Source organism: Chelon labrosus (assembly GCF_963514085.1).
Source record: "Chelon labrosus genome assembly, chromosome: 24".
NCBI lineage: Eukaryota > Metazoa > Chordata > Actinopteri > Mugiliformes > Mugilidae > Chelon > Chelon labrosus.
In genome coordinates this window covers 14,518,242-14,536,085 of record NC_140357.1, presented here as the reverse complement: position 1 = coordinate 14,536,085, position 17,844 = coordinate 14,518,242, and the positions used below count along the sequence as shown (strand labels likewise).

The 17,844-nt window shown below is 43.5% G+C and overlaps 2 protein-coding genes across 2 annotated transcripts; one reads left to right on the top strand and one right to left on the bottom strand.

Annotated features, from left to right (window-relative positions):
• Positions 1-1,470: 1,470 nt before the first annotated feature.
• LOC311509592 (adhesion G-protein coupled receptor G7-like) lies at positions 1,471-8,986 on the bottom strand (the record flags this gene model as incomplete). Its single annotated transcript, XM_084574824.1, has 15 exons — positions 1,471-1,705; positions 1,801-1,960; positions 2,029-2,187; positions 2,533-2,614; positions 2,688-3,043; positions 3,113-3,225; positions 3,288-3,440; positions 4,633-4,817; positions 4,914-5,027; positions 5,106-5,236; positions 5,583-5,659; positions 5,726-5,866; positions 5,974-6,083; positions 6,493-6,655; positions 8,906-8,986. The coding sequence occupies 15 exons, from the start codon at positions 8,984-8,986 to the stop codon at positions 1,511-1,513; spliced, it is 2,220 nt and encodes a 739-aa protein (XP_084430950.1). The 3' UTR covers positions 1,471-1,510.
• A 2,072-nt stretch (positions 8,987-11,058) lies between these two features.
• On the top strand, positions 11,059-16,882 carry LOC311509649 (uncharacterized protein). The gene is made up of 4 exons (XM_084574890.1): positions 11,059-11,190; positions 15,274-15,314; positions 15,603-15,926; positions 16,058-16,882. The coding sequence occupies exons 1-4, from the start codon at positions 11,174-11,176 to the stop codon at positions 16,189-16,191; spliced, it is 516 nt and encodes a 171-aa protein (XP_084431016.1). The 5' UTR covers positions 11,059-11,173; the 3' UTR covers positions 16,192-16,882.
• The last annotated feature ends 962 nt before the right edge of the window (positions 16,883-17,844 follow it).

Genomic DNA, 17,844 nt, shown 5'->3' with positions numbered 1-17,844 from the left:
TATTGTAAATTATGTTATAGTTCCTGTTTATAGTCTACTCACATTTAACGAACAAATGAAATATAAATATTTTCCACATGCTGTAAAAACAACCTGTACCATAGTACTGATATACTATTTATGCCACATGTACTTACTGCCTATGGCACTTCTGGTTAGATGCTAAACTGTGATTCTTTGCTCCAGCTGCATAATATAATATAATATAATATAATATAATATAATATAATATAATATAATATAATATAGAGCGGCACAGTAGAGTAGTGGTTAGCCCTGTTGCCTGACAGGTGTCGGGTTTGAATCCATGGGCTGACTGGGTCTTTCTGTGTGGAGTTTAAATATAATATAATATAATATAATGTGTTTATACACTACCAGTCAAAAGTTTGGACACACCCTCTCATTTAATGTTTTTTCTTTATTTTCATTACTATTTACATTGAAAATTCTCACTGAAGGCATCAACACTATGAATGAACACATATAGAATTATGTAGTAAACAACAAAGTGTGAAATAACTCCAAATATGATTCATATTTAGAGTTTTAGAGTGAAGGTCAGTCAGTCCAGAAAACTGCCAAAACTTTGAATGTGTCCCCAAGTGCTGTTGCAAAAACCATCAAGCTCTACAATGAAACTGACTGACATGAGGACGGCAGCAGGAAAGGAAGACCAAGAGTCACCTCTGCTGCTGAGGAGAAGTTCATCCAGTCACCAGCCTCAGAAATCACAGGTTAACATCTCCTCAGATTAGAGCCCAGATCAATGGCACAGAGTTCCAGTAGCAGACACATCTCTACATCAACTGTTCAGAGGAGACTGCACCAATCAGGCCTTTATGGTCAAATAGCTGCTAGAGAAACACCACGAAGACAGATTTGTTTGGGTCAAGAAACACAAGGAATGGACATTAGACCAGTGGAAATCTGTGCTTTGGTCTGATGAGTCCAGATTTGAGGTCTTTGGTTCCAACTGCTGTGTCTTTGTGCGACACAGAAGGTGAACGGATGGTCTCTCTATGAATGGTTCCAACCGTGAAGGAATTCAAGGCACAGCATGGCGACCACAGCATCCTGCAGCGACATGCTATCCCATCTGGTTTGTGTTTAGTTGGACCGTCATTTATTTTTCAACAGGACAATGACTCCAAACACACCTCCAGGCTGTGTAAGGGCTATTTGACCAAGAAGGATAGTGAAGGAGTGATGGACCAGCTCATCCAGAGAATGCCAATAGTGTGTAAAGCAGTAATCAAAGCAAAGGGTGGCTATTCTGAGGACTCTAAGGAGAAAATATGAATCATATTTAACTAAACCTCGCTGACATTACGTCTATGTCACTTTGAGACTGGTTTAGGACCACATGTGACTAGTAGAACCAGTAGAGACTGGTTTAGACTGGTTTAGGACCAGTAGAGACTGGTTTAGGTCTACATGTGACTAGTAGAACCAGTAGAACCAGCTGCTGTCAAACTGCAGGATGTGTGTCTGGTTGTCCCGGTCCGTCCTACAGGCTGCTGGTCTCTTTCTCTTTGATCTCCCTGTACACCTCGGGGCTGGTCGAGCTCAGCGAGATCTTCCACAGGTGGTACGTCACGTTGTTGAACGTGATGCTGACCGATGAGACGCGTTGAAGGGAACGCAGCACGGCAGCTCTAAAGGTTGGCGTTCTGGCCGTGAACAGGATGAAAATCTGAAAACCCTGAAACAGACGAGGAGGAAGGTGATTCTTAACGTGGGGAGCCACTGACTCTTCCTGTAAAGAAGAAGAAGAAGAAGAAGGCGGAGCAGACTTACTTGTGTGGTCGTGCAGAGGCAGAAGAGGATGCTGACGACCAGGTGGGTGGTGGGGTCTGTGGTGAACAGCACCAGGTAACCCAGAGCCCAGGACAGACCAAACATCACCGCCAGAGAGAAACTGATCAAGAACTTGTTTCTCCGAGACTGCCACCTGGTGCTGAGAGGTCACAAAGGTTCATACATGCTCACATGTGAAGAATCGGTGGGCGGAGCTGAAGGTGTTACCTGGTGAGGTTGGGGTCCACCCTGCAGGTGGTCAGCGAGACCAGGACCAGCAGCACCGTGTTGTAGATCAGGATCACGCCGACTGGGACCACGAAGCCCCAGAACATTGGCTTCCCGAAGTCAAAGTGTTTGTTGTCGCCCAGAGCTGCGAGCCAGCAGCTGCAAACAGAAAGGTCACATGATCACAACACAAGTACATGAGTCAGTGATGGTTGGAAGACTAGTAAAGACTGGTTTAGGACCAGTAAAGACCGGTAACTTAGGACCAGTAAGAACTGGTCAAGACTGGTTTAGGACTGGTTAAGACTGGGTTAAGACTTGGTTAAGACTTGGTTAGGACTGGTTTAGGACTGGTTAAGACTGGGTTAGGACTGGTTTAGGACTAGTTTAGGATTGGTTACGACCGGGTTAGGGCTGGTTTAGGACTAGTTTAGGACTGGTTAAGACTGGGTTAGGACTGGTTAAGACTGGGTTAGGACTAGTTTAGGACCAGTAAAGACCCACAATTCCTCCTGTCTGTATCCCAGAGGGTTGTCCATCCTGTAGGTTGTTCCCAGGGTGACCGCCATGAAGACAGCTGGGACTCCTGACAGGAAACAGGAAGTAAATAAAATGATTTTTTACAAATATTGAATATGAAGCCGTCCAGGGTGTCGTACCGAATCCCACCACCAGGCTCAGCGGCGTCCAGTACGATGGCAGACTGCGGCGCATCGTCTGGATCAGCAGCACCAGCTGAGTGCCGTAGATGCTGTTCCACATGAAGGTGGCCAACAGGAAGAAGTGCAGTAGAGCCGTCACCGCCGTGCATGAGCCCCGGTCTGACTCCACGTACTCGTCTGATTCAAAGATGATGTTCTGAGGCTCGGGCTCAACCTTGGCGTCGCTTGGCCTGCTGGAGTTCTGCACCCCAGAGAGGAAGGTGATGATGAAGGCCAGCAGGCAGACACAGATACTCAGCTGGACCAGCTTTGAGTTCAGGTTGTTCTGACGACCATCAGACTTCCTCTGAAAGCTGCAGAGCAAACCACACTCAGGTTAAGATGTTCAGATGAGTCCCAACACAGAACCAGTGGAGTCAAACCTTTCTGTGAGGTGGTGAATGATTGTCACAACCAGACCCAGGATGGAAAAAGAAAGTCCCACGATGGAGATGATGTCCAGGGCTTCGGCGTAGTCGTACTCCTCTTTGAACGACTGAAACACAAACACCATCAGACGTCTGGTAACCGTTTTAGTTCAGTTTTACAGATACTCACCCAGAGAGCAGCAAAGTTGGTGGTGTGGTTGCAGAAACATGTCATCGCTCCGTCTGAAGCGTTTCCTTTCCAGCAGCCGGCGGTGCTCCAGTCCTGGAGGTTGTAGTCCCAGAAAACACAGGAGAACTCGTGCAGAGTCTTCCCTTTGATCGGCTGCAGCGAGGGGACCAGAGGTTAGTTAATCATTCATCTTCCTGTCGAGATCCACACCTTCACAATGAAACGCAAAAACTCTGTTCTCAGGTTAAAACCAAGCCAAGTGTCACTGGCGCCACGACTGAGTCACTTTACACTAGGGCTGAACAATTAATTGCATTTGCGATAAAATCGCGATATGATAAAACGCGATTTTCTAACCGCAATTTGCGCGATTACAAGGTGGTCACGTGACGCGAGCGACACGGATGATCAGCTTTTGACCTGGACGATGTCTCTGAGCAGTGCGCGCACCCGCGACGGTCGGCTTGTTTACCTGTAATTTGCTACTGCTAGTTTTTTGCAGCATGGCTGAATATTTGTCCGACTCTGAGGTTGTGGACGAACCATCGCAGTAAATTACTGGTAAACAAGCCGACCGTAGCGGGTGCGTGCGCCACTCACAGGTTAAAAGAGAATAAAATAAAAAATACATAAAAAATCTGTAGGTCAATCTACAGACCCCGGATGATGTTAACATGTAATTCCGGACTCAACGGGGAATAGCACTAGCGTATCATAACAAAGTATTGGCAAAATGAATGAGTTTCGCTGCAGATAATGTTATTTAGAGGCTGTGTTTCGATGCCCTGACCACTCCCTCTATATGGATATATGCTGATCTAATTATCTCCAAGTGCAAATGAAACAAAAGTGATACTGGTGAGTAAATGATGATATTTTATGCTAGAAATAAGGTCCAAGTTGTAAACAACAGTAGTTTCCCTTTAAATGCACAGTGGAAAGCCACAGATGTTTCTGTAACGAGCAGTTAAATAAAAATGTCATTTATTTCAAGTCATACATGTTTTAATTTAATTCTAACAAATAGGCCCAGCCTATGGGAAAGAACATTTATACTAAATGTATCTAATATTGTGTTGTTCATATTTAAATCATTCATTATGTTTTGTTGGGAAAAAAGGATGAAATAAAAAATGCATAAAAAATCGCATATTAAATCACAATCGCAATATTGTGGGAAAAATCACAATTAGATTATTTTCCCAAATCGTTCAGCCCTAATTTACACCATTAGGACATCAGCAAACATCCGTTAGGACCAGTTAAGACTGGTTTAGGTCTAGGGCAGACCAGCAGAACCAGTTACAGTAAAACTCAGACAGTTCATTGTTGGATGTGAACTCACCGTCGGTCTAAACCTCATCTCCACGTGTTGCGGCACCACGTCGCGCTCCTGACCCTTGACACTGCCCGACAGAACCCTGACGGTGGCCTTGTCCCTTTTGTAGCGTTTTGACTGGAAGAAGTTGTCGTTCTGGTAGAGGACGAAACCCAGAGAGACGCTGGACTGATTCTGACGGACACTTGCCCCTTAGACGAGAGGACGGACAGGAAGTGAGAACAATCCAACAATCAGTTCATCAAAACAATGAAATAAAAACTACAGTGGCTGAGCAGGAACCTCACCTTCAGGGAACCGTACGTAAATCAGGGCATCGGCTTTGAATCCCTCTTCCACCTTGATCCCTGGTGTGTTGGTGTCCAGCTTGATTCTCTCAGGCACAAAACTTCCAGATTTCCCTGAATGCAGCACGATAAGAGGAAGTCACAAACTGCTCCTTCATTACCGTTCATGAACTCATCAACAGTCCTGCTAACCTGACAGCGAGGTGAACTGGACTCCCTGGGTACCACCAGCAGGAACCTGGGCCGACTGCACCACCAGGTTTGGTTGGACCAGCTGAGACGAGTTGAGATTCACCGAGAGCTCGTCCAGAGTCTTTGTCAGGCTGACCAACGGAAACATGACGGTCAAACACTCAACCAGTCAGACTTTTGATTAAACCCACTTATCTGCCTGTTAGCGTCGCCTCTGCTAGCATACTAATGCTAGTTTACTGATGCTAGCACACTAATGCTAGCACACTGATGCTAGCATACTGATGCTAGTATACTGATGCTAGCATGCTGATGCTAGCATACTGATGCTATTTCCAGAACCAGAAACCTCGAGAGCTGCACTAAGACGACGGTGCAAGGAAACCTTTAACAAGAAGAAACCTGGAGCAGGGCCCTGTGCTTGAGGCCGGCCTGAGGCTCTAAGACAAACATCGATAGAAAGGTGTGCTGGTTTACCTCAGGCTGGACTTGTCGTCTGTCACCTTGGCGTCCATCAGCTGACTGACCGTTGCCACTGCAGCCACTCTGACGCTCTGCAACACAGACAACAGTTTAGACTCAGACACGTTTTCAGACCTTTTGAGTTTTTGTGTTTTTACCTCTGTGATGTTCTTGGAGTTCAGCAGAGTGTCTGCTATCTGAACTGCTGTCGTCACGCTTTCGGGCGTCAGCTCTTCAGGCTTGGACGTCAGAATCTGAGCGCTGGAGGCCAGGTTCTCTAAATCAGCTTCACTGTCGAGCTGAGGGACCAAAGAGCTTTAATTAGTGGACCTGACAGGAAGTCAGACTGGATGATGGTGACAATCCAGGCATCAGGATCTTCTAAAGAATGATCAGCAGCTCTCACACTTTGCTGTATGTCGCTGAGCGTCTGGCTGCAGTTGAGCTCTACTGGTTTGTCAAAAGCAGCTGATCCAGTGTTGTTCATACATCTGGTGGAGGCCTGTGGTTTATCAGCTGAGTGGACGACAAACAGACCTGAAGTATGGATGATGGACTGAGATGGAGATGTAAAGAAGGGACAGGTGGAAGCTTACTATTCATTCCACTGAGACAGGTTTCCGCTGAGTATGCAAACCAGCCGATGGGCGTTTGTGCGAAGGTGAAGCCATTGATCTTCTGGGCTTTGCAGAAGTTTTCTAGGAGTTCAGTCACAGCTGATCAGTTTGATTGACAGGTGGAGGTCTAAAGGTGTGATTGGTCCAGTTTTGTACTTACCTACTAGGCATGTTGGTCCACTATAGCCATCGGGACAGACACAGACACCGCCCTGCCATACCCCCAAATTACAATTCACAGAGGTGGTAGTAGGGGTGGTAGGGGTGGTAGTAGGGGTGGTAGTAGGGGTGGTAGTGGTGGTGGTAGCAGGGGTGGTAGTGGTGGTAGCAGGGGTGGTGGTAGGGGTGGTACTGGTGGTAGCAGGGGTGGTAGTGGTGGTAGCAGGGGTGGTAGTGGTGGTAGCAGGGGTGGTAATAGGGGTGGTAGTAGGGGTGGTAGTGGTGGTAGCAGGGGTGGTGGTAGGGGTGGTACTGGTGGTAGCAGGGGTGGTAGTGGTGGTAGCAGGGGTGGTAGTGGTGGTAGCAGGGGTGGTAATAGGGGTGGTAGTAGGGGTGGTAGTGGTGGTAGCAGGGGTGGTAGTGGTGGTAGTAGTAGGGGTGGTAGTGGTGGTAGCAGGGGTGGTGGTAGGGGTGGTAGTAGGGGTGGTAGCAGGGGTGGTGGTAGGGGTGGTACTGGTGGTAGCAGGGGTGGTAGTGGTGGTGGTAGTAGGGGTGGTAGTGGTGGTAGCAGGGGTGGTGGTAGGGGTGGTAGTAGGGGTGGTAGTGGTATTGTCTGGAGCAGCAGTAGTAGGGATAACTTCTGGAGCAGTGGTGGTACCTGAAGCAGCTGTAGTACTTGGAGCAGCTGTAGTAACTGGAGCAGCAGTAGTACTTGGAGCAGCTGTAGTACTTGGAGCAGCTGTAGTAACTGGAGCAGCAGTAGTACCTGAAGCAGCTGTAGTACTTGGAGCAGCTGTAGTAACTGGAGCAGCAGTAGTAACTGGAGCAGCTGTAGTACCTGGAGCAGCAGTAGTAACTGGAGCAGCAGTAGTACCTGGAGCAGCAGTAGTACCTGTAGCAGCAGTAGTACCTGGAGCAGCAGTAGTACCTGGAGCAGCTGTAGTAGCTGGAGCAGCAGTAGTACTTGGAGCAGCTGTAGTAACTGGAGCAGCAGTAGTACTTGGAGCAGCAGTAGTACCTGGAGCAGCTGTAGTAACTGGAGCAGCAGTAGTACTTGGAGCAGCAGTAGTACCTGGAGCAGCAGTAGTAACTGGAGCAGCAGTAGTACTTGGAGCAGCTGTAGTAACTGGAGCAGCAGTAGTACTTGGAGCAGCAGTAGTAACTGGAGCAGCAGTAGTACTTGGAGCAGCAGTAGTACCTGGAGCAGCTGTAGTAACTGGAGCAGCAGTAGTACCTGGAGCAGCAGTAGTAACTGGAGCAGCAGTAGTACTTGGAGCAGCAGTAGTACCTGGAGCAGCTGTAGTAACTGGAGCAGCAGTAGTACTTGGAGCAGCAGTAGTACCTGGAGCAGCAGTAGTAACTGGAGCAGCAGTAGTACTTGGAGCAGCTGTAGTAACTGGAGCAGCAGTAGTACTTGGAGCAGCAGTAGTACCTGGAGCAGCTGTAGTAACTGGAGCAGCAGTAGTACTTGGAGCAGCTGTAGTAACTGGAGCAGCAGTAGTACTTGGAGCAGCTGTAGTAACTGGAGCAGCAGTAGTACCTGGAGCAGCAGTAGTACCTGGAGCAGCAGTAGTACCTGGAGCAGCTGTAGTAACTGGAGCAGCAGTAGTACCTGGAGCAGCTGTAGTAACTGGAGCAGCAGTAGTAACTGGAGCAGCAGTAGTACTTGGAGCAGCTGTAGAAACTGGAGCAGCAGTAGTAGGTGGAGCAGCTGTAGTACCTGGAGCAGCAGTAGTAGGTGGAGCAGCAGTAGTACCTGGAGCAGCAGTAGTACCTGGAGCAGCAGTAGTAGGTGGAGCAGTAGTAGTACCTGGAGCAGCAGTAGTAGGTGGAGCAGCAGTAGTACCTGGAGCAGCAGTAGTACCTGGAGCAGCGGTAGTACCTGGAGCAGCAGTAGTACCTGGAGCAGTAGTAGCAGTATTTGTTGTAGACAATAGTCCAACTGTGGGGAAACATCAATGTTACAACAATTAGACTGGCAAATGCTAACATGCTAATGCTAGCAACCATGTACTAAGTACTAAGTGTTTAGCGTGATAGCATGCTAATACTGTGTACATTATATATTAAATAGATATTAGGGTTGATGTTAGTTCATTAGGAACACCAACGAGTAGAGATTAGTGGACGATAGTCGTCTGATTTCTCACCCAGAGTGAAGACGAGTAGTAGGTGTCGGTCCATGTTGATCAGAGTTTAGATCCAGGAGTCTGATCAGACTCTGATTGTTTTCTTTTCATCTGCTCTGATAAGTCACCTATAAAGGACTCTGACCTGCAACGTGACAGAAACCATCAACTTGTAAAACTTTCTGATCAACAAAATGTAAACAGGAAGTTCCTTTACAACTTAGTAGTGCTGTTAGCCTAGCAGTGCTGATGTGTAGCTGTCTGAATGTATATAATATAATATAATATAATATAATATAATATAATATAATATGAAGGTCATATAGTTGCCTCTGGTTGCCTAGGTAACCCTCCCCCATGTGTTGCTCGCCCCAGACATAAACATGTTGCTGCAGGAGTCAGACGAGGGCAGCCAGGTGAACTTGTTGTTTGCCTGCGTCTTCCAGGACTTTCTGTACGAGCCAATCAGAAGCAGGAAGTCATGACTGATAAGATTCCAGACGTTTATTGCCATTCGAGGACAAACAACAATAAATTACAGACAACAAGGTGTTTAAGCTCCGCCCCCCTCTGGGTCCTTGTTGGTTTTCCTGATTTGTTGTAAATTTTGTTCGTCTCAATGATTTCATGAGAATAGGTCAAAATGTTTTATTCCAACTTAATGGAGCAACAGTTTAAGTAGAAAGGGGCGTGGCCAGCAGCTCATTAGCATTTAAAGGAGGAGGACTTAACTTCCAGCTTCCTCTACATGATGTTTCACAATAAAAGCTCTGATTCGATCAGGTGGACCGTCTGCCGTCCTGAAGGAGTTTAAAGGACGGAGCTAGAACCACTTCCTCCGGTCCCGTTTCAGTTTGAAGAGGATCCTGAAATCAGCTGATCGCTGCAGACCAGCTCCACTTCCTCAAAACGCCGCCGCACATTTCCTCCTTGGTTGATCACGGATCAAGTCGAGGACTCATGCTGGTGTTTGTGTTGCCAGTCTTGTCCTGGTCCTGGTCCTGGTCCTGTCTCTGCAGAACGCGACCAGACATCAGTCAACCAGCTGGTTCAACCTCGGTTCTGGTTGAAGTGTCCTCCCTCTGGGACAGTCCAACAACGTCTCCAGTCAGCTGTTCTTCCATCTGTCACTGCTGATAATAATGGTCCAGTTCAGAGATACAGGTATGCTGCTGTCATCCGTCTGTATCTGTATAGTATGATGATGATATTATTATGGAGAGTAGAGCTGTTAGCCTGTTGCTATGTTGCTAGCTCGCTAACCATGCTGGTCAGGACGTCCTGTTGTGACCTGTTGAACACACTGTTGTGGTTGTTCCTGTGGAAACTTGTATTGTTCCTGTTTCTTTATTTTATTCAACGCTCCAAAAAGTGTGATCAGGATTTAAGGAACCACATTAGACTGTATGGAGTTCCTCAGGGTTCTGTGCTAGGACCAGTACTCTTCACAGTATAATATTACGAGGAACCAGTGCTGTATTTAATCATTAAACCAGATGGAACCAGTCAAGACACGGAGGCTGACCTGTAACTTCACCTCAGAGATTCATTAACTAGTCAGAGAGTTACTTCCTGTTTACGCTGTGGAAATAAGATCATGTGATGATGTTGTTGAAGACGGGTCAGGATTTAGATGACGTGGTAGAAGTTTGATATATTTATATTTATATTTATATTTATATTTATTTATATTTGTATTTATATTTATATTTATATTTATATTTATTTATATTTATATTTATATTTATTTATATTTATATTTATATTTATTTATATTTATATTTATATTTATATTTATTTATATTTATATTTATATTTATTTATATTTATTTATATTTATATTTATTTATATTTATATTTATATTTATATTTATTTATATTTATTTATATTTATTTATATTTATATTTATTTATATTTATTTATATTTATATTTATATTTATATTTATTTATATTTATATTTATTTATATTTACATTTATTTTTATTTTTATTTATATTTATTTATATTTATTTATATTTATTTATATTTATATTTATATTTATATTTATATTTATATTTATTTATATTTATTTATATTTATATTTATATTTATATTTATTTATATTTATTTATATTTATATTTATATTTATATTTATATTTATTTATATTTATATATATTTATATTTATATTTATATTTATATTTATATTTATATTTATTTATATTTATATTTATATTTATATTTATATTTATTTATATTTATTTATATTTATATTTATATTTATATTTATATTTATATTTATATTTACTCATTCTAGCTCTAAATGATGTGTTAGTAATAAACAAGGAGAACACTAAACTGGTTTCAACGGTTTTATTTTCACGCAGGCGCAGTGAGGACACGCAGTTTATAGCGATGAAGAGGAGGAAGAGGATGAAGATGCCTTTCACACGGGTTCGACACTAAATCCTCTGAGATTCATCTGGACTCTGGTACAAACATAGAATAAAGTTTCTCATTCTTCAGACACACAATAGAAACATTAACTTAATTATTATAACAATAAGTAAAACCGGAAAAACTGGTTTCAACCCGGAAGTGGTACTTGCCCTGCCCACTTCCGGTGTCGTCTGCGTTGTGGCTGAACTTTCCTAAACAGTAGGAATAAAAGCTAAATTTAGTTTATCCCAGGAGAACCGGGAGAACCGGGAGAACCGGGATGTGTGGTTTCATGAGGTCAGTTTGTTAAAATGCGGAAATGGGTCAAACTGCCCAAAAAGTCATCACAGTTAGCTCAGTTAGCTAGATGCTAACTAGCCGAAGTTAGTTTGTTAGTTTAGATGTTCTGGAAACTAAACTCTGTGAAGTCTGTCTGTAAAACTGAAGCAGTCATGAAACGACCAGAACCAGAACCAGAATCAGAACCAGAACCAGGTCCAGTTCTGTTTATAGCTAGCCAACTTTAGCTAACAGCTAGCCAACTTTAGCTAGCTCTGCTGGGTTTACAGTAAGTCACGTGATTTCATGTTAACAGGGTTAGGGTGCTGTTTACAAACAAGTTGTGACTTTAATATTTTAAATATAAATATATATAACACACACATATAAATATACGTATACATATTAGGGATGGCTCGATCCAACTCTTTCATGTCCGATACCGATACTGTAACTTGGAGTATCTGCTGATACCGATATCAGTCCGATATAGGGTTGCCAACTTCCTGAAAAAAAAATAAGGGACACCTCAGGTCCGGCCGACCCGATTGCCTTCACCCTTCCTGGCGTGGTGAATCTTTTTAGCCCCTTTTTTTGTGAGTCAAACTATTTTTTTAACTCAAAAAAAGAAAATACAGAGGCACTCTGAAGTTGAAGAAGTATCAAAAAAAGCCTTTAATTTAACATGGCAAGGACTGATTAAAAGCACATGAGCCTACGCGTTGCGGCCATATTGGCCTTCATCAGGGCATTTTTTAACTATTTGACTCAAACCTGAATTGAATTAGATGCATATTTTTGAGTGACATGAACACATGGAAAACTAATTATTATCCAGCAATTCCCTTTAATACAAAATAACCCTAACCCATGAGCTATGGAAAAAGTGCGCCGGCACACTGTGCAGTGCGCTTTATAGAGGTTATCGCGAACTTTTCCACCCAGGTGTTATCTTTTTCCACCCAGGTGTTATCTTTTTCCCAATCCTCTCTGTATTTCTGCATTCTTTTCTGCTTTTTTCTTGGAGTACAAATCGCATTGTTGCTTGAACTTGGTGTACTGCCCCTTAAATCAGTGTCGGCGTCTGTGTCACTGTCACCCATGCTGCTTTGTTGTCTTCCGCTATCTTCTCCGCGAGCGACAGTACCTCAACCAATGGGAGGAGCGTATTCTGTATCGTCATACTCGTGTGTGAATGTGCTGTCAGCTCATTGGTCACAGAGAAGGACAGGGCCTGGGAACAAGTTTACCGTAAATTTTCATATAAAGCGTCCTGTTATTCATTTTCCATTGGCATTTATTTTTCTATTTTTTGACTCTCACAGTAATACGGGACAAAGTGCGTCCCTTTTCAGCTCAATCCGTTTTTCAAGGGACGGTTGGCAACCCTAGTCCGATACCTTCTTTTCTCCTCTGTTAAGTTGTTTATGATACATATAGTTTGTATAGATGTACTTTTGATTTAAAGGTGCAGTAGGCAACTTTTATAAAACTAACTCTCTGTCATATTTGCTGAAACTGACCCTATGTTCAAGTATAATTGCATAAAGCAGGTCATTTAGTAAATTCGGCTCCTCTGGCCCCACCTAGAGCCTGTAGCGCGATTTGCAAGACATCCACCGCTCCACATCCAGATGCACCAATCACGTCCAGGGGTGTATCTAACAGAGTGTCAATCACTGCTCATGGACACGCATTTCATAGCGCCCTCCCCTCCCTCCACCACCTCGCACCGCTTGTCCGTGGGCGTGTAGAAGGAGCCGGGACGTAATCCTCGTCTGAGGCCTGAGCCTCAGCTTCACTCTCAAACGTCTAACCACATCAACAGGTAGCGGTCATATATCTACCACAGAGCAAACTGATAAATCTAAACTGTGGAATAAAACGCCACAATGAATGCTTCTAACTGTTATTGATAGCAAACATCACCGATGTAGGCTACTTTCAGAAACATCCTAACCTTGGTTTTGTCCTAAAGTTGACTATTGCTAAATATTTTGACCTAAAGTACAACGACTGTATCGTTGTACTTTAGGTCAAATTATTTAGCAATAACGAAGGGTATTATAAAAACTACGTCGGTGTGTTCCATGCTAGTTTGTTTACTCGCTCTCTCTCGGTTCTCTGCTCGTGCACAGTATTCCAGGGCCGATATGCACGCGCTCTATCGTGCACAGCTCTCCCTTGTGGGGGAGGGGCTTGGGAGACCGTTTTGGGCTTTAGCGGAAAGTGGGGCGGGACTGAGAAGTTGTCGATGTTCAAATTTTTTGGCTAAGTCCTGGATCTTCGCAATCCTGCCTACTGCACCTTTAATATGGACATCTAATAACACCATGGTCAAACTGTGCAACAAATATTCTGCTCCCCTAAGGGAAGAAATAAAACAGCCCACGATGTGCCTCAAGCCATAAGCTCTTTATTTAAACTTGAATGTTTCTTCTTTCACATGTAACCTCTGGGGTTGAACTGTGTGTAAAACACTCATATCAAACTAGATATAGAATGGACTTAGTTCCAATGTCCCATTGAAGACTATAGGACAGGGGTGTCCACACTTCTTTGGCTTGCGAGCTGCTTTTACAACGACCAAGTCAAAGTGATCTACCTGTGTATCCTTAGTCATATTAATTGGTGCTACAGTGTTAAAAGCTCTATCCATCTCTGTTTTTATCTTTATCAAGAAAAACTGGTGCACTGCACCTTTAGAACAATAGCGCTGTCTCTTTAAGAAAGACGGTAGTGTTGAGTTGTTGTTGAAGTTGTGCGTGGCTGTGGATGTGTGCCGCTGAACTGAGGGCATGTTGCAAATATAAAGTAAAATAAATAAAGATGAACGTTTGTCTTGCTGTTTGTTTTGGAGGTGCGACAGTTAGTTGTTAAGCCAGACTAACATCTAAAACATTTTATTTTTTTTTCCATGGCACGCGATCTACCCGCACCGGTCGATCACGGTCGATGTAATGGGCCCCCTGCTATAGGACATATAGCTGCTTTAAGTGACTGCTGACTTTAAATAACTGTCACAAACACTTGCGTCCAGTGCTCCCACCCCTTGAGACACTCACGTTGCACAAGTTGCATTCGGCTGATTTACTTTTCTCTTCCTTGCTGCAAAGTAACCTGTGACTAATTCACTGTCACAGGTTCTGTTTACGGCATCTCGCGTTAAGTTAAGTTGAGCATCTGGGCTGAGGTATCGGATCGGACGGCTATAGTTATTGTTTTCAATGTTCGATCCTGAAATTTTGACCAATATCGGACCGATACCGATCCTAAGTATCGGATCGAGCCATCCCTAGTTTATATATTTATATATTTATAGATGTGTAGGTTTATATATTTATAGATGTACAGATGTATATATTTATATATTTATAGATGTGTAGATGTATATATTTATATATTTATAGATGTGTAGGTTTATATATTTATAGATGTACAGATGTATATATTTATATATTTATAGATGTGTAGATGTATATATTTATATATTTATAGATGTGTAGATGTATATATTTATATATTTATAGATGTGTAGATGTATATATTTATATATTTATATATTTATAGATGTGTAGGTTTATATATTTATATATCCTTGCTTTGTGCACTGAGGTCATGTTGGAAGTGAAACCCGTTGCCATGGAGCTGGGTGTCTTGATGAAGCAGGAACATCACTGGAGGAAAGGGGCCAGTTTCATTGTGTTGTCAATCTGGTTTCATTCCAGTTTCATTCTGGTTTCATTGTGGTGTCAATCAGGTTTCATTCAGGTTTCATTCTGGTTTCATTGTGGTGTCATTCCGGTTTCATTCTGGTTTCATTCCAGTTTCAATCTGGTGTCAATCAGGTTTCATTCAGGTTTCATTCTGGTTTCATTCCAGTTTCATTCCGGTTTCATTCAGGTTTCATTCTGGTTTCATTCTGGTTTCATTCTGGTTTCATTCTGGTTTCATTCCGGTTTCATTCTGGTTTCATTCCAGTTTCAATCTGGTGTCAATCAGGTTTCATTCAGGTTTCATTCTGGTTTCATTCCAGTTTCATTCCGGTTTCATTCTGGTTTCATTGTGTTGTGTCTCATTCATGTGTTTGTTTTTCCGTAGACTCTCCGCCTGGTCCGTTCTGATTGGCTGCTTATACACAGGTGAGTTTTAAGGTGGATCAGCTCCTGCTTCAGTGTCTCTGGAGGTCAAAGGTTAAACTCTTCACTGAACTTTATTTAAACTGTGATGTGCGACACATTCACTTCCTGTTTTGTTGTGGAGTGGTTCCCTACGTTCCTCTGTGTGTTCTCCACCAGAGAATCAGGTCCACCTTCAACAGACCAGGAAGAACCGGCGTTGGGGGACACGCTGAGTCTCTTCCTGTGTTTTCATGAATGGATTAACAGCTGTTCCTGTAGATGTCTAACTCCTGACCCGTCCTCTCACAGTGTCCTGCCAACGTCAAGAGGTGACAGGTTTCATTGGAGACGACGTCCTGCTGCCCTGTGTCCACGGAGACGTCAGCAGTCTGCCTGAAAAGGTCTCCGTCTTCTGGAGGGACAAAGACGACAAAGTTGTTCTCAACATCGTTGACAATGTAGAAGACATGTCCCAGAACCAGAGGTTCAAAGGTCGAGTGTCCAGCTTCTCTGATGAGTACAAGAAGGGGAACTTCTCCGTCATCATGAAGAAGCTGCAGCAGGAGGACGATGGCTCCTACCAGTGTGACATCTTGGACGTGGACAAGAAGGACATCACCGTCAGAGTCTCAGGTCAAACCAGACTTCATTCATTATTCATCAGATTGTGTAACGGCGCCCCCTGCTGGACTCCCTGAGGTCCTGTCCACAGGGGGCGCCGTCACCATGAAGCTCATCTCTGACTGACGTGTGTTGTGTTGCAGGTCAACGTGTTGAAGAACCTCAGACTGTTCCTCCAACAGAACGTAGTTTAGAACGTGGCTCAGCAGTTAAGGACTCCCTCCTCCTGGTTCTCCTCTCTGCTCCTCTGTTGGTGCTCCTCTTTAACCGACAGTAGAACGTCTTGTGTTCCTCTGAGGACTCTGTTTGTTTCATCTTCTTCACCGTGACCACAGACCAGATTACACACTAGTTACCATGGCGATGAGCAAAACGCCACCACCACCATATATATAAATATATAAATATAAATATATGTATTGTTTATTTGAAGAGACCTGGTGTCAACATCTGTCCTGATCAGTCCATTCACACCTGACCCTCCTATAATGAGGAGGTGGTCTGGGTCACATCAAAGACCACCTCCTCAACAGGGCCGATCTGAGGAAGAGGAGTTTAACTCATTCACTCAACCACTAGTAGAAATGATCACATGAATCAGTGATGAGACTCTGAGAACCGAACTAAAGGAGACTCTGAGAACCGAACTAAAGGAGACTCTGAGAACCGAAGCATCTGTTGAAGGTTCTGATCCATCAGAGACAGCAGCTGATACCAGGTCTGATGTGTAACATCTTATTCTGAATAACTTTGAACATCATTTATTTATTTAACTTTAAGAAAAGTTAAAACCTTGTTCAGTTTTAATTCAGAGTGTTTTCATTTATTCTCTGGCAGCTGTTTAAACACATTTATACTTTATTTATGTTTGTTATCCTGAATATTTATCTGCTACAACATGAAGGTCACATTATGCATCATTGAAGGATATTTAGTGTTTTAGTGAAATAAAGAATCTGACGTCTGTGTTCAGAGTCTGTCTGGAGAGTTACTACTCTGGAGGGAGCCTCCTCTTCCTCCTCCTCCTCCTCCTCTTCCTCCTCCTCTTTCTCCTTATCAACCATAGTTTACTGGTTAATCAGTTCCTAGTCTACAGATCTTTGTAATCTTTTAAGACGTCCTCAGGTCGAGCAGCTTCAGCGTTAATGGACCCAGTTTAATGAGTAATAGTGTGAATCAGAACATGGTCCTGGTCACCAGTCACGTCTTCAGTGCTGAGCCTTTAAAGGAGAATCCACGTTAATGAAGGAAGGAGTGAATGTATGAAGAAGGAAAAAACGTCCTCTTTCCTCTGATGCCAGGTCCAAAGACAGTTCAGAATTATCTCCTCACAACATGTCTCAGACTGAAGCTAAAGACCGAGCTAATGCTGCGGCCCAGTGTATCCATGGAAACGTTGTTCTGAAGACACGGTTCGCCAGATCAGACTAGTAATGGTTTCATTTGAATCTGTCTTTCTCTGAAACCCTTGGTTGTCCTAGCAACACATCCATACAGATGTCCACCATCAGTTCAGATATAACCAGATATTAAATACTTCAGGGAAACTGACTTGTGATTTAAAACATCATTGGACGACAGGACAAACAGTGACGTCATTAATGTGGAGGACACCTTCCTCCTCATCTCACCCTGGCCTCAGGTCTTTATAGTCCCAGATTACGGGTAACTGCAGTACTGTTATGTACCGCAGTTACCCGTAATCCGGGATACCTCAAAGAATACCTGTTGGGTGAACACAGTTACTCCTGTAAACACTATCATGAGCTCCTTCCTGTCTTTCTTTCTCTCCTGACTCTATTCATCATCCTGAGTATGAGAATTTACAAATAACACCAGCATGCATTATGGAAGGAAGACAAACTGGTGGAGACAGTGTGATGCTGGGAGACCTCTTTCAACAGGATGATGCTCCCTGCTTCATGGTACA